The 14,857-nt window shown below is 35.2% G+C and overlaps 1 protein-coding gene across 1 annotated transcript; it reads right to left on the reverse strand.

Moving 5' to 3' along the window:
• Nucleotides 1-323: 323 nt before the first annotated feature.
• Nucleotides 324-1,240, reverse strand: LOC111397670 (LOB domain-containing protein 33-like). Its single transcript, XM_023024673.1, has 2 exons — nt 962-1,240; nt 324-877 (listed from the first exon to the last, which is right to left on the reverse strand). The coding sequence occupies exons 1-2, from the start codon at nt 1,238-1,240 to the stop codon at nt 506-508; spliced, it is 651 nt and encodes a 216-aa protein (XP_022880441.1). The 3' UTR covers nt 324-505.
• Nucleotides 1,241-14,857: the final 13,617 nt, after the last annotated feature.

Genomic DNA, 14,857 nt, shown 5'->3' on the forward strand with positions numbered 1-14,857 from the left:
ATATGGTCTAACTTATTATTGTACTTTCTTTGCTTGGACAACCTGGACTTATTATTGTCCAGAAAATGAATTATGTCAGTTCCTACTTAGCACATGATGTTTGGTTCCAAATTTGATATTCTTTCAGATGTGTGTAATTAGACGATTTTATGGTACCTCAACAAAAGATGCCGTTGTTTCTGCAACTACAGCTTTTATATTCCTTAACCGTAGAATTCCACAAGTTGAATTCCATAGGGAGCCTATATTTCTGGACCTGGCAATCTTAGATACTAAAATTGAATTCCTGATTTGAAGTCTGAATTAGGATGGTGACCCAAAACTTCAAAGTTACACAGGAGGAGGAAAAATATCCTGATATACACTAGATATAATAAGCGGACTAGGAGTAGCATCATGCCAAAGAAAAAATGAAAAACAAAACAAGACGAAAACGTAACATAATACTTCCGTGTGCAATATCTGTGCCTGCTAGGAAAAAAGCACAATAAATTCAGTTTCAGATTCATCTTGAATTTAAGGTGCTGCACATCCACTGAGATTTCAGATACATATCTTGGTTTAGTTCTTCGTAGAATCTGTCAAAGACACTGGAATCGGAGTATGCTTGGAAAATCTCTTCTTCAAATAAATTTTCCTGGGGAAACTGCACGTTCATTTGGCTAGAGCAAGCTTGATTTGCTGATAAATTTTCAGGTTGTTGAAGTTGTAGACTTTGTTGATTAATATGATCGTTTACGTTAGTATACACAGAAGAAAATTGTAGAACGCCATTTGGGACGTTAGTTTCTTGAGACGTTACATAATTAGGGGCATCAACTCCAATATTAGCCATTTGATTTCCGATGGTTTCTATCTCCTCCTCGAGGGTGGCCACCTGCATGGTAAGTTTTTACTTATGAAGTCCTTGATTTTATTGCAATATAATAAGAGGTTTCTAGAGAGAAGTGAACCAACGAACCAATTTCTGCAGTGCAAGAATATATGCAACACAACCGTAAATAGGGTCCTGCATTCTTGCCAATGCTTCATAGGATAATGTTATGGCAGCATCACTTCGATTCTGTACAGGGAGGTGTAGCAATAGCTTGGAGACATTGCTTGCGCCAAAAACCTTGTGAACAGCAGAAAAATGACTTGCTGCATGGTCGTAAGAGAAGTAAGGAGCAAAGATGCATTCGCTCGTGCACTTTCTCCTCAAGAACTTGCACGCTCCACATGAAGAACCAAGTCCTGTCATTCTGTAGGCTTAGTTTTCACAAATCCTAAACCTTGCACGAATTCGTGTTGTGAAGGAACGAGTAAAGACCTAAGCTTTATAATCTTTGTTCAGAAAAAAGGGTCAGGAGTTTTTTTCATTAGGGGCACGGGACATTCTCACTTTTAAGTTAAAAGTAGATTCTTTTAGGTCTCCTTTGTGGCCAACAGTTTCATGCACAAATTAGGTAAACTTTCCTTATTTGTGTCTTTTAAATAGCTTTATCCATTTCTACTGATGGTGTACCAAATCATCATTTCTATATGTTGGTTTCCCAAAAATTAGAGATATATGGTTGCTGATTAGTAGTCTATAATTCTAATGTTAATGCTGTAGCATAGGAAAGTATGGTAGCCTCTTTTGCCCTTTATTCAGCAATAATGAATGAGTTCATTAATGCTTTTGAAATAATTATAGGACAAAATAGACAGATGACTTATGAACAGTTATATTCATGGTGTGGTACAATAATAGGAAATGTTGAGAGTGAAAGTACTTATATTACTATAATCAGCAAATTAATTATTAGCCTTACAAAATGTCACTTCATTAGTGTCCCTCTCTTTGCCCTTTCAGGCATATTAGAGATTTAAGTCGAGCAGGAATTAAGCTGTTATGTGGTGAATTTGTATTGTTCGACATAACATAAGAATTGAATTTTTTGTACTATATTAAGCCACCCTTACTATCACTCTACATAATCATACAAGAGATTTTCACCTCATATGGCTTGTTCAATTCTTTCTAATTCATTGGATCCTTTTCCACATTCGAGAGCCCCTCTATTCTCCACTGTCTCGGAGAGTAACAATGAGACTATTGTTCCATACCACACATGATTTAGGAAAATTTTTGAAATAAATTTATACTTAAGGTGACGTTCAGAAAAAGAACAATTCCTTCCGTTGTGTATCTTGATTAATGCAATCTCAAATCCTGTTTCAATTTTGATTATAGTATTGAGCGAAATGTTATACCTAGTGGTTCTTTATTACGGGTCTTAGAAATAACTCCCTCTTGATAGAACAAGAAAGAGTTTATTGCTCATTTATTTATTTATTTTCAATAACTCCTATACACTAAGATCGGGTCTTAAATTCCTAATGAATAGGAAACTACAAATTCATTTTGAATAATAGATGTCTTTCATGTACAGCTATAACAATGAGTAGTCTCATTTCTCAAAAAATTTCATTATTGGTCCATTCTTCATCAAATTAACGAATTAGATAGATGATCTAGCAATTAAAAGAAGGTCACGGCGAGATGAGCCGTTTATCATTACGATAGGTGTCAAGTGGAAGAGTAGTGAGGAAGAGGTCAGTTTTATCCCGACGGAAGCAAGAGTAACAATCTCTGTTTGGTCCAAGGAAATCTTTGCACGCCTCCGTTACCTTTTGGGGGGCCTACGCCCCATAGAAACTGTCAAGCTATAGAGGGTATCGCGAGACAGCTCGAGGTAGAGGGCAAAATGTGAGGTACTCTATTGCTTAGTCTAGCTAGTGACTGGAGTGAAGTCGTAACAAGGTAGTCATACTGGAAGGTGCGGCTGGATAACCTCCTTTTCAACTGGTATGTTTATCTGTGGATTAGAGTCCCATTTGTAACCTGACCTTTTTATACATTGAAATCGTGGTATCTTTCTTCTGCTGTTGCTAATTTCACTCTCTTTATTGAAGATACAACTAGATAGTAAAAAATTTGAAGATTGTTGCACATGTTTTTATGCCCTTTTGAAATGACAGCTGAAGCTTATAATACTCGTTGTGCTTCTCCTGTGCTTAGGGATATATTGAGACTAGCTAGGTTGCATGACTCAATACTCCAATTTGTCTGGACATATTCATTCTCCATTATTAATACATATTTTTAGCTCTAATTCTCATTCTAAGTTTGGCTGCTTCCCACTAAATAATGGATCGGCCAACGTCGTTTAGTGCTCTCTTTACATTAAAAAAATCCTTAAAACAGCTTCATCCAATTCTCTCAATACAAGAAGAATAGGGGCTCAACATTGGACATCAAAAAATAGGTTCAAGTGCTCAAAACTAATGCATTTTTAGCTTCAAAGCTCTAGAAAGAACAGAAGGGTATATATGTTTTCGATTAAATACCTAATTCCGTACTACCAATAGTAGCAATGACACAAAACAAAGAAGTGAAGCAACAGACCTGCGACTTACAATAATCTACTCTGAACGCAAGAGCCACTTTCACTTGCCGGATATCACAGTTACACAGGAGAGAATATGGTTACTATATGTGAATAAACTCACGTCTCTTTCTTTTCTTTGCACATAAAAATTATTCTCACCTTAATATTCTCAATACATGAAGGAAATATTACGTCAATCTGTACTTGAAGAAAAGAGTGAACAGTATAATTACACTTTACTCGTTCAACAGGAGAGTGTCACATTTTCATCAGGGTGAATTTCCATCTTTCTGTCTTGTCAAAGGGATAAAGTTTTTTAGGTTTTTTGTGACGAGAATACATGCATGAAAGAACAATATTTGTGGGATGGTGGAGAGTAGCCTTTAAACTTTCGAGCAAAACGATGCAAGTGTCTTTCTCTATCATAAAATGATTTATTATATACTTCCTTATTCTATGGTAGGCCGTAGGCTTGCTAGCTCATTTTCATAGCAGTCTCCAATCAATCCATGCCTAGGATTGTATATCACTAATATCATCAAGTAATTGCTCTTTTGAGTTGTTTACTATGTCGCAGTAACAGCATTATTTAATTCGTTCTATGTTACAGGATATATGTAACCACGATATTTTCATTTTATGATGATGAGATAAGAAATGAGAATGCAATCAGTAAGTGGAGGTAACATGATTGGGAATATATTAAAGAATAATGACTCGTGTGATGGACAGATACATATTTTGTATAAATTTAAGAAGTTTCTATTCGTAGAGAAAAGATTCAATGGACGGTAGTATGTGTATATACGTTAGGATTGTCCATTTAAATTGCTAGAGATGTTGTGATTTGAATGATGATCTTACCACGTATACATATAAAGCAATTCTATGAAGCTTGAAGATGAAGGATATACCAAACCCAACACTAAATGTTGTAATTATTAAGGACCCAACTTCTTTGCATATTCCGGTAAATCTTGCAATTGGTCGAACAAAATGACAGTATAGAACTTGTATATGTATGCTAATGAAAGACTTGGTTAGCTTCTTATTGTTGTATTCACAACTATACTTTCTTAACATATTTGATACGTAGAACTGGACTGTATATTATTTAAAATGTAACGGCATCTTCAACACATATCTTATTGCGTCAAATTTTTGGTTCAATCCATCTCCTACCCATTGCACCATAATTTTGCACCAATTGCCTAAGTACCATTTTGTCCTTTTTCCATTTTACACCAAATTTTTGTTAAGGGTATTTGTGACCATTTTTGTTATATAACAAATTTCAATTCTTATTACTATTATTATTATTATTATTATTATTATTATTATTATTATTATTATTATTATTATGCATTTAATAAATTTATTAATGAATTCAATATTTTCATTAACTAAACGTAATTATTTATTTAGTAATTTATGTAGTAATAAAATAACTAAGTAAATAAATAATTTTTGAGATAAAAAATTTTGTTAAGAATGAAAAATGAGGAACGCTTCATTTGGTGTGTTGGATTGAAGATAATTTTCAATTTGGTACAAAATGATACAAAACTTAATTCAAATTTTGATGAAGAGTTAGAGATGACCTTTAAGGAAAAAATAAGGACTTTGCTAGAGGTACATAATTTTTGTACATAAGTAGTGGACAACCTTATGTACAAAAATTATGTACGGGGAGACTTTTCCAAAAAATAAAGTTAAAATATTTTATATTATCCTGTACACTATTGTCAAGTAACATAAAGCAAAAATGCATTGGCGTGATTGATCAAGGAGTAATTGTCAGTAAGCATCATTAATAAACAATAAATTTTGAAGCACTTGTTGATGATAAGCTTAATGTAAAATAAAGTTTCCTTATCTTTGTTTACTATTCTTCATGTGAATATGCATTACTTGGTGGGAAATAATTATAAATGCACTTTCTCAAGTGGTCTGGTTCTTTAAGATGCTCTACTCATGAGGTCCTATGGACAGTCCAAACTGGATGAAAAATGGATAATATGGCAGCTTCAGAATTTTCTGTTTCTTTCATTTCTTAAATCTTACTCTATTAAGAAAGCAATAATTAAGTGTTAATCTTTCAAACTGGATGGAATCATCATGGAAGGTTTGAAAATAGCTGAATTTATACAAGTTTTGTAGAATATGCTTCCGTTGGTGAAATATTTACGTCAAGTGCTAGGCTTTAGTATCAGCCAATGATAATTATTTTTTCCGTTATATCGATTTTTCATTTATTGTGTACTACCTTTCTCGGAAAAAAGAATATGCATTCAAGCTCTACAACCTATGGAGATTGATAAATGAAATCAACAATTTCTACTTGGTACGACTTGCAATTCTGAGCTTGTGTGTTTTGCTAGTTTTGTATGTTGAATGTGTTGATTGAGACCAAAATGTCCAAAATTCCCCAAGTTTGAGAAAATATAAATAAATAAATAAATATTCTGGTTATCTTGTACAATTAATATTAAGAAATTTTGGTATTTTGTTCAATTGGTTGTCGAGGCATAATGAGAATCTTTGCGCTAGACATATTGGCCAAAAAAGGGTCAAGTAGAACGACTATTAGAAATTGAGATATTGTGAAAAAATAGTATTAATACTGTAAAGTTTAAATAGTTGTACTAATAAGGTCGTGGATAGTTATAAAAAACGATTACGGGATTAGTGAATGAAATATATAGACTCGAACTACTTAAATTGCGAATTAAAGAGAAATATATAATGCATTTGATGAAATTAAACGATACACGAGAATTAAAATAATGGCAAGGTAGGTCAGCTCACAAAACTTAAATGGTCAACATTCTTTGACAGGTCGGGCAGGCAATTGAGTCCAAATACCTTTTTTACTTTAATTTGCATAGAACCATTTGTGCGTGTTATTCTCCTCTTTAAAATTTACGGTTCTGCATGGCTAGATCAATGTGAAGAAAAAAGGGCTGACCGATAAAATAGAATTTTTTTTGATATCAAGAAGTGATATAACAATCTATGATCAACTTTTTTAAATTTGAACAAGATGAAAGTGTCATAATATTAAATCTTTGCAATTGTACATAGAAAGTATCGGTTATGCCATTTTCATCCACCATCCATTCCTCATTATAGGTGGATATGCTTGGATCTAAGACTTTGTGTCACCATCCATTTAAGAAAATTTGATTGGTTGGTGAGGTCGTGACGCAACGCGAAATAAGGAATTCAAATGAAAACCTTAAGACCACAATTTTTGAAATCCACCAAATTATGAAGAAAATAAATTCACGAGTTTTTATTAATGTAAGATGATCAAAAATAATGAAATTACCTAAGGGTTTACATGACAACCTAATTTAAGATAACTAAAATTAATGAAAATTTAGTTTAAACAAACACCAACACCACAATCTGTAGTGGTCACTATGGCAGCATCATCTAAAGCGACGATTGCAGTGGTGACATCTGAAGCAGTGACACCATTTGAAAGAAAGAAAAAAAAAAGTGACCCTGAACCCCCAAATCTAATTATATTACTCGCCCTCTTTTCAAGTTGCGTTTGAAGTCAAATATGAGGGTGGATATTCCATTGATTTCTCTAGCGATGATTGACTGTCTCCGCGGCGCTGAAGAGAAGTCATCGAATAAGACCATTGGTGAGAGAGAGAGAGAGAGAGAGAGAGAGAGAAATTAGGGTTTAGATTAAAATTGAGATGAATGTGGCGGTGGGTGACATTGGGTTAGGTTGGGTTAATGATGATGATGATGATGATGATGATGATGATGATGATGATGATGATGATAGTAATAATAATAACAATAAATTTATTGTTATTATCATTATTAATAGTTGAATTATCATTTGAATTATTATTTAAGAATAAGTAAACCTTGTACCTGATTTTTGAACTACAATATTTAAAAATCTGCTCATATGTAATTTGCACTACTTTTTTCTTATTTCGATCCAATTCTTCTTTAATTTATTCAACATCTGCTCGACTACGGTAGGTTCATGATGACACTTAAGCATGTGTCCTAGTTCGTCTTATCCCCCTCTTGATTGGTTGGTCTGGATGTTACAACTGTCAAGATCAAAATCGAGAACCAATCTCAAATTCAGTCCTGTCCGAATATATAAACTAGAAATGAAAAATTGGTAAATAACCTGTTGAACCGATCATTTTTACCGAAAATCAAAAAACTGGTCAAAGTTTTTACCGGTTTAACAAGGGTTTTTTATTTTTCAAAAAAAATAAAATAAAATAACTTTGATAAATGGGCTCAAGCATTGGCAAGCCCAATTTTACTTTCCTTCCAATCCAAGCGTTGTTTTTAAAAGATAAAAGTTATATAAAGTTTTCTCTCAACTTTCAATGCGGGATAAGTTGTGTAACTTTTTGTAATTTATATATTTAATAATTGTTCACTTCCTTCTTTCTATTAAACAAATTTTGGCCCCCAAAGCACAAATAATTTCAATTTGAACGAAGCAAATTATTTTAACCACATTAGTTGTTAGTTTTTGATGTTCTAAAATAAATTATAGGATAATAAATCTAATTAACAAATATTGATTCATATTTACTTTGAATTAATAATACTAAAATTTAAAAAATTGTTGTTGTTATAATATTTTATAGTTTGTTGGAGTATTTATTTATTTAATTTTGATATCATGTTCGACACCAGGTCAACTCCGGTTCGACCGTTTGATCCTTTTCCTTTCTCGGGTTGATGTCCGGATTGGTTTTTGAAACATTGGTCAAGATAGAACCCTTCTTTTATCATGTCATAATGATGTTTTTCATATGAAGTCTCGTGTAATCTAATTTAGACTTCCATCAATTGGGTACTGGCTCATCAAGGTATCGAGCCAACTTGTTTGAATCCCTCGATGGATAAACACCTTTGACCGATTTGAAAGGGCCACCACTCAATCAAGTGGGATTTCAGATCAGTAATAACAAAATTTGTTCGAATATAGTAAAATATAAAAATTGGACCGATGCTATAATATAAAAGTTCGAACCCATTGTTTCACCTTAAAATTTTATTTACCATTAGTTCAACCCTTTTATCTTTTTTGAATTGATGCTTGGACCAAATTTCAAAATATTAGCACGGACTGATGGTTAGTCCATGACACAACTCATGCTGGGCTGCAAACTTACCAAGCTCGGGCAGGTCGAGATTTACATCCCTAACATATATGCCTCGCTACTCATTAATCATTGTCGCATGAGCAATAATTTATAGTTCTTCATAACTTCGTAAATTTCATGCAGTGGGCTATAACAAAAATTACTAAAAGTGGAAATTACACTGTCCCAGATGTATAAAGATTGGAATGCAAACATCAGGTGGGGAACTTTTTTATGCACATGTCAGGGTTTTATGTAATTATTAAATGTGAAATATTTATATTTATAATTTAATAATTAGTAGATGCGTATATTAACCGATGGCGCGTTTCCTTAATTATTGTACTTCAAATTACAATTTTACCATATCAATCATCCTCTCTCTCTCTCTCTGCCCCCCACGATTTCACGTAATATCCAAACCTTTCTTTGTTCTCCCACGATTTTTCGACATCTCCAAACACTCACTTGTTCGAACTCATCCATTCAGAGTCCAGCTTTCGCCAATTAGTTTCTCTACAATCTCACCATTGTCGAATTCAATTTGTGCAAGAATCATCGTGTGCAGTACATCTCTTTCGCTATACTGGGAAAATGCAATCTAATGGAGAAATCTAAGGGCCCAGAATGGGTTATTAATCTTGAAGACACAACAAGAAGAAAAAGCAAAAGGAGGTCACAAGACAGCGCAATGGAAATCCCAACGCATTCGGCGTCTGTGACCGAGCGAAAAGGCCGATCGAACAATGTTATTTCCTCAATTTTTTTTGATTTTTTTAATTGAACGATGAAAAAACATACTGGATATTTGGGCATTCTGTGAAATGTAGTCAGTTGAAGCAATTTTGGTATTTGGCATGACCTAGGGTTTTGGGTATAAAGATTATGTGTATGGAAATTCCTTCATGACCCGAACTCAGTGTATGTGACCATGGTAGATGATTTGTGACCTAAGCTCATTGTATGTGACTCGGAGGTGCTAACGATGAATTGATCTGATCTGTGACCTTATTCATTTTATTGAAAACTAATCTGTGATGTGACAATACGACATGTGTATGAGATTGAATTTGTGCTTTTAATTTTGATGTCTTATATGTTGGGTGGAGTCAAAGGTACTAACAATGTGACCTATGACCTGACTCGAATGTATGTGCATTGGAAGTACTAACAGAGAATAGATCTGTGACTTGGGCTGACTGAATATGTGACTTGACTGTTCTAACAATGAAGATCTGTGACCCTATTCAACTTACTGACCATGGTAGATGATCTATGACCTAAGCTTAGTGTATGGACTCAGAGGTGCTAACAATGAATTGATCTAATCTGTGACCTTATTCATTTTATTGAAAACTAATTTGTGATGTGACAATGCGGCATGTGTATGGGATTGAATTTGTGCTTTTAATTTTGATGTCTTATACATTGGGTGGAGTCAAAGGTACTAACAATGTGACCTGTGACCTAACTCGAATGTATGTGCATTGAAAGTACTAACAAAGAATAGATCTGTGACCTGAGCTGATTGAATATGTGACTTGACTATTCTAACAATGAAGATCTGTGACCCTATTCAACTTACTAACCCGAGTGAACATGTGTATGCATATGTGATCTGTTAGGCAGAGCATGTTATTAATTTAATATCTTTGTGTTGTAACATATTATCTGTGTGTGATTTCTTTTGGTACAAGTGTTTAACATTGTCTGCTATTCCAATGCAGGCCTGGGAATTCATAATACCAGAAGACAGGTGGTTTCCTGGGAAAATTACAACCTCGATCTGTAAAGGTATCTTAAATACCATTCAGACGAGCTTAAGCCGACCACAGAAACGTATATTGATGGGAACCTATTTTGCTCATTTTCTAGAGTGCAACGAGATCACGATACAACCACAACTGATTCACTTCTTCCTTCTGAGACAGGTTCATCATCCGAACAACGAAGAAATGTGGTTTTATGTGGCTGGAAGGTATGTGAGGTTCTCCATCTTCAAGTTCTATTTAGTCATAGGCCTAAGATGTCATGGACAGTGTGATACACAAATGTATGATAGTAGAACATCAAAACTGAAGGGAAAATACTTTTCTCAAGTGGATAATGTAACATATGAAGACATCAAATCCACATTCATCTCTGTGTGTCAAATGCCGGACTTGGATCTTGTCGAAGCTCTACCGGATGATAACATTGCTAGGATGGGTGCGTTGTATTTTCTCACTGCCTATCTCTTTCCTAGAGGTTACAAGAAAGTTGTTGACAACTACTTGTTTGCCCTAGTTGAGGACTTCGATGCAATGAACAGATTCCCATGGGGCAAATTATTATTTGAAATTACCTTGGGTTCACTGAAAGATAGGTTGAGTAGAGAACTCCACGTTACAGGCTATGAGGTATGTTGGTAGCCTTTCAAGTATGGATTTATGAGACTTTACCAAGTCTAGATGGAATTATTATCACACGAACATCGAAGACACATCTCCGAATCATGAATTGGATGGCAGATGAACAACCTTCTGCTGCTAAGTTGGAAGGAGCTGACTGTTTCGCAAATGTTGATATAATACATCAGTAAACCTTGTTACCAGTATACTGAACTATTATGATTACACTTTTACTAATATACACTTTTGCAGATTGTGATTTGTGACCTAGAACCATCGGAAACGAAAATGGCCATGTCATATATGAACAATGTACAGTACTAGAAGTCGATTCAACCGGACTTGTTACGTGAGAGCCGCAGGAAAAAGAGGACAAAGAAATCAGCCAGCAATGCTAGTGCTAGTGGAAAGTCAGTGATCCTCTTAACGGACAGCAATATGGGATAGCCTATTGTGTCGAACGACGATGATGATTTCGTTAATCCTCCACCACGACGTCAAGACACACCCTCCTGTGAAAAATCTCCAATTGATGAAGCACCGTCAACTGCCCATAATTATCCAGATGAACTGCACCCTCACATGCAGCAATGGGTTGATGTAAGTGGATGTAATTATTCTTTTGAAATTAGCGAACACAGATCAATGTCTTAGGTCACATATTACCTTTTTGAAATCATTGGTCACAGATCACTGTGATGTAGGTCACATAACCACTACATTTTCATCACAGAACATATTTTCCTAAGTCACATATAACCATTTTTTTTATACAACTGGTCACACTTGTGTTGTTATGGTGTCATGTCAAGCATATGATGATTTGAGGATGCAAATATGCAAACTGCAGTCGGACAATAAATTGTTAAATAGGGAGCTCGCTGACATCAAGTCACAGATGTCATGGTTCAATGATGTGCACTCTACAAAAATGAACTCCATTATCCAAATGCAAGGTGTCTTAAGGTGTCTTAAAAACTGACTTGATGGAGATTCGAACTAACATGCAATTTCTGTCCAAAACTGTGTCAACAATGATATCCTCTTCAATGGAAGAGATCATGAGACAGTTTAGTGAAAAAGCAAAAGATCGAGGCACAGAAGTTCACGAAGTTGGAGACAAGGGAACTCATGTTGCTAGAGGCTCTGATAAGACCGACGAGGTACTTGATATTTACACATTTCATTATACACACTATGGTCACATTGACATGCCAAGTATTATTCTTCTCCAAGATACAGGTGCAAACAGTGCAGCCAAATGTTGACAGGAAAGGAAAATGTAAGATAGACCCAAGTGAAGACATTGGTACTCCCTATAATCTTCAACCACTATCGTTCAATTTGAGGATTGGATATACGCAACCTGATGACGTACACTCTGAAGACATTCAGAAACAGGTAGATTTCATTATATCTGACGTGTTGACGGCAACCAAAAGTGTTCAGGTAGAAAATATTGGTCATATGTTCAGCCTACCTTTAAGCACTCCTTGGGCTGATGTTGACCATGTGTTCATGCCAATGCTGCCCACAAACAAGGCCCACTGGATGCTAGGTGTGCTACAATTCAGAAGTCACACCTTGACAGTGTTCAATTCAGCAGGTAAAACATATCGTGACTGGAAGGTTCTAGAAGGTATTGAACCATATGTGAAAATCTTGCCAGCACTTATGAATGCTTTAAGAATTTCGAGAAAGGACCCTGATTACGAGGGACCTGACTCTAAGGAATTGAAGGTGTACATCGACAGTACGCTACCTCAGCAGACAAATGGGTAATTCTTATGACATATTATGTGTGCTTAACTTGATAATTTTTCAATCATAATATTAATTTTTCCCTGTTATTTTGCAGTCATGATTGCGGGTATTTGTGATTTTGTACGCTTCATACATCCCCCGTGAAGTACGATGTTCCATACCGCATAGATTCAACATTAACAAGTGTAGACTGGGTATTGCTGCTAGTGATGACAATTTTTCCCGCCCCGCCCCGATGGGTTGATGGGACGGGGCGGGTGGGGGTACTGCCCCGTCTCGGATCACCGGGCGGGGCGGGGTTGCCCTACCCCGTAAAAAAAAGGGTATTACACAAACACTTGCCCAGTTGCCCAGCCTGTTGTCCTAAGGTATTACACAAACACTACGCAGACAGCAAACAGAGCAAAATGAACTGAAGGCAGAAATCCCCACTTCCTCAATCCCCATTTCCCCACAAACAATTGCCCTAATTTTTCATTTTCCTCATTCGACTTGTATTTTCAAGTGCACAAGATATATTTTTGGTGGGGAGAAAAAGAGGTATCTTCTATGATTCTATCTATTGATCTTTAAAGATTTCGTCTTGGATACATGATTGTTGGACTGTTTGCTGAAGTTTTCCAAGAGCTTGAGTAGATCTTCTTCTAAGGTCTTGTGTCTTTGAGCTTTTATTTATTTAGTTATTTGATTTTCATTTTATAGGTTTCAATATCTGTTTATGAGATTTTTTCTTCATGTTGATTGCTGTTGGTTGTGGTTGATCACTAATAGATGGAGGTGGGTGAAGAAATATTTGAGGAAATTCTGGGTTTTTTTATGAATGCATTGAACGGAAGGGTTTATGCATTTGATGTGTTGGAAATTGAGAAATAAAGGAATCTGGTTAGATAAAAATTATGAGCCCTTAGAAAGCCAAATCCGATACCTTTCTTTGGCATAAATGCCAAGAAATATCAATTATCTATGGTTAATCTGACTCTGTTATGTTTGTTCACTAAATTTTGAAAGCTAGAAAAGATGAATGTTAAAAGTTTCTTTTGGTGTTTGATATGTTTGTTAAGAGGATATAGAAACAGGAAGATGATCGATCCTTTTACAGATCAAATTATATGCGTTTTTGGCTCATATGATTTTTTGAGAAAGGCTATTGAATCTTTGAAACAACCATGACTAGTTGGTATCTTTTTTGTTCTACCTTTTTGGACTATTTCAATTTTTAATCTAAATGAACATTGTTGCTCATTTCTGTCATTGTTTTGCTCAGTATTGTAAAAAACTCCAAAATCTGTAAAATCCAAAATCTGTGCACAGTCCCACTACCAATCCGATCGGTAAGAACCAATGTTTTCTATTTGCAAATTGTAAGTTATTTAGTTATTTATCATTTTCTGAACCTAGGAATTATTGTTTGTGAAAGATGAAAAATCATTCTTGTTTAGGAAACACGGCAAATGAGGTTATTTGTGAATCATGACATTATGCTCATTACTATTTGTTATTTGCACAGATGTCTGGCCCAAGTAGTGCTGGAAGTATTGGATTAGGACCAATACGTGAGGAAGATAGCCCGACCAATGTACCGGAGAGCAATGTCCCGCAAGAAGGTCCAGTTGAACTGTTACCAAATGCGGATGAAAGGACAATAAACCTAAGTGACGAGGAGCGTGAGATTGGAGAAATATCATTTGGAAAGAAGAAATTGACTTCAACTGTGTGGGAGCACTACAAAAGACAGAAAATTGGTGAGAAATGGAAGGTTATATGCAATCATTGCAAGAAACAGTTAGGGGGTGAAACAAAAAATGGTACAAAGCATTTGCGTGATCATTTGAAGAGATGTGTACTCCGTTACATTAAATTTCAAAAAAGATGCTACGAGTGGCAAGGTCACAATGGGTACTTACTCTTTCGATCCAGATAAGTGTAGATATAGTCTTTCGAAAATGGTGATTTTGCATGAGTATCCTTTGTCTATGGTTAATCACATTGGATTTCGAGAGTTCTTGCACGACCTACAATCATTGTTTAAGGTTTCTTCTCGCAACACTTTGAAGAGCGACATTTTGAAAATCTATGAATACGAGAGAGCCAAAAATATGATTGCACTTGAGAAGATCGAGAGTAGAATTTCGATCACTACCGACAT

The sequence above is a fragment of the Olea europaea genome, chromosome 7 (genome assembly GCF_002742605.1).
Source record: "Olea europaea var. sylvestris chromosome 7, O_europaea_v1, whole genome shotgun sequence".
Classification (NCBI taxonomy): domain Eukaryota; kingdom Viridiplantae; phylum Streptophyta; class Magnoliopsida; order Lamiales; family Oleaceae; genus Olea; species Olea europaea.

Coding starts and splice junctions, on each gene's coding strand:
- LOC111397670 (XM_023024673.1), bottom strand. CDS start 1,240: ATGACAGGACTTGGTTCTTCATGTGGAGCGTGCAAGTTCTTGAGGAGA. Junction 878..961: donor TTCTTGCACTGCAGAAATTG/GTTCGTTGGTTC, acceptor CTTACCATGCAG/GTGGCCACCCTCGAGGAGGA.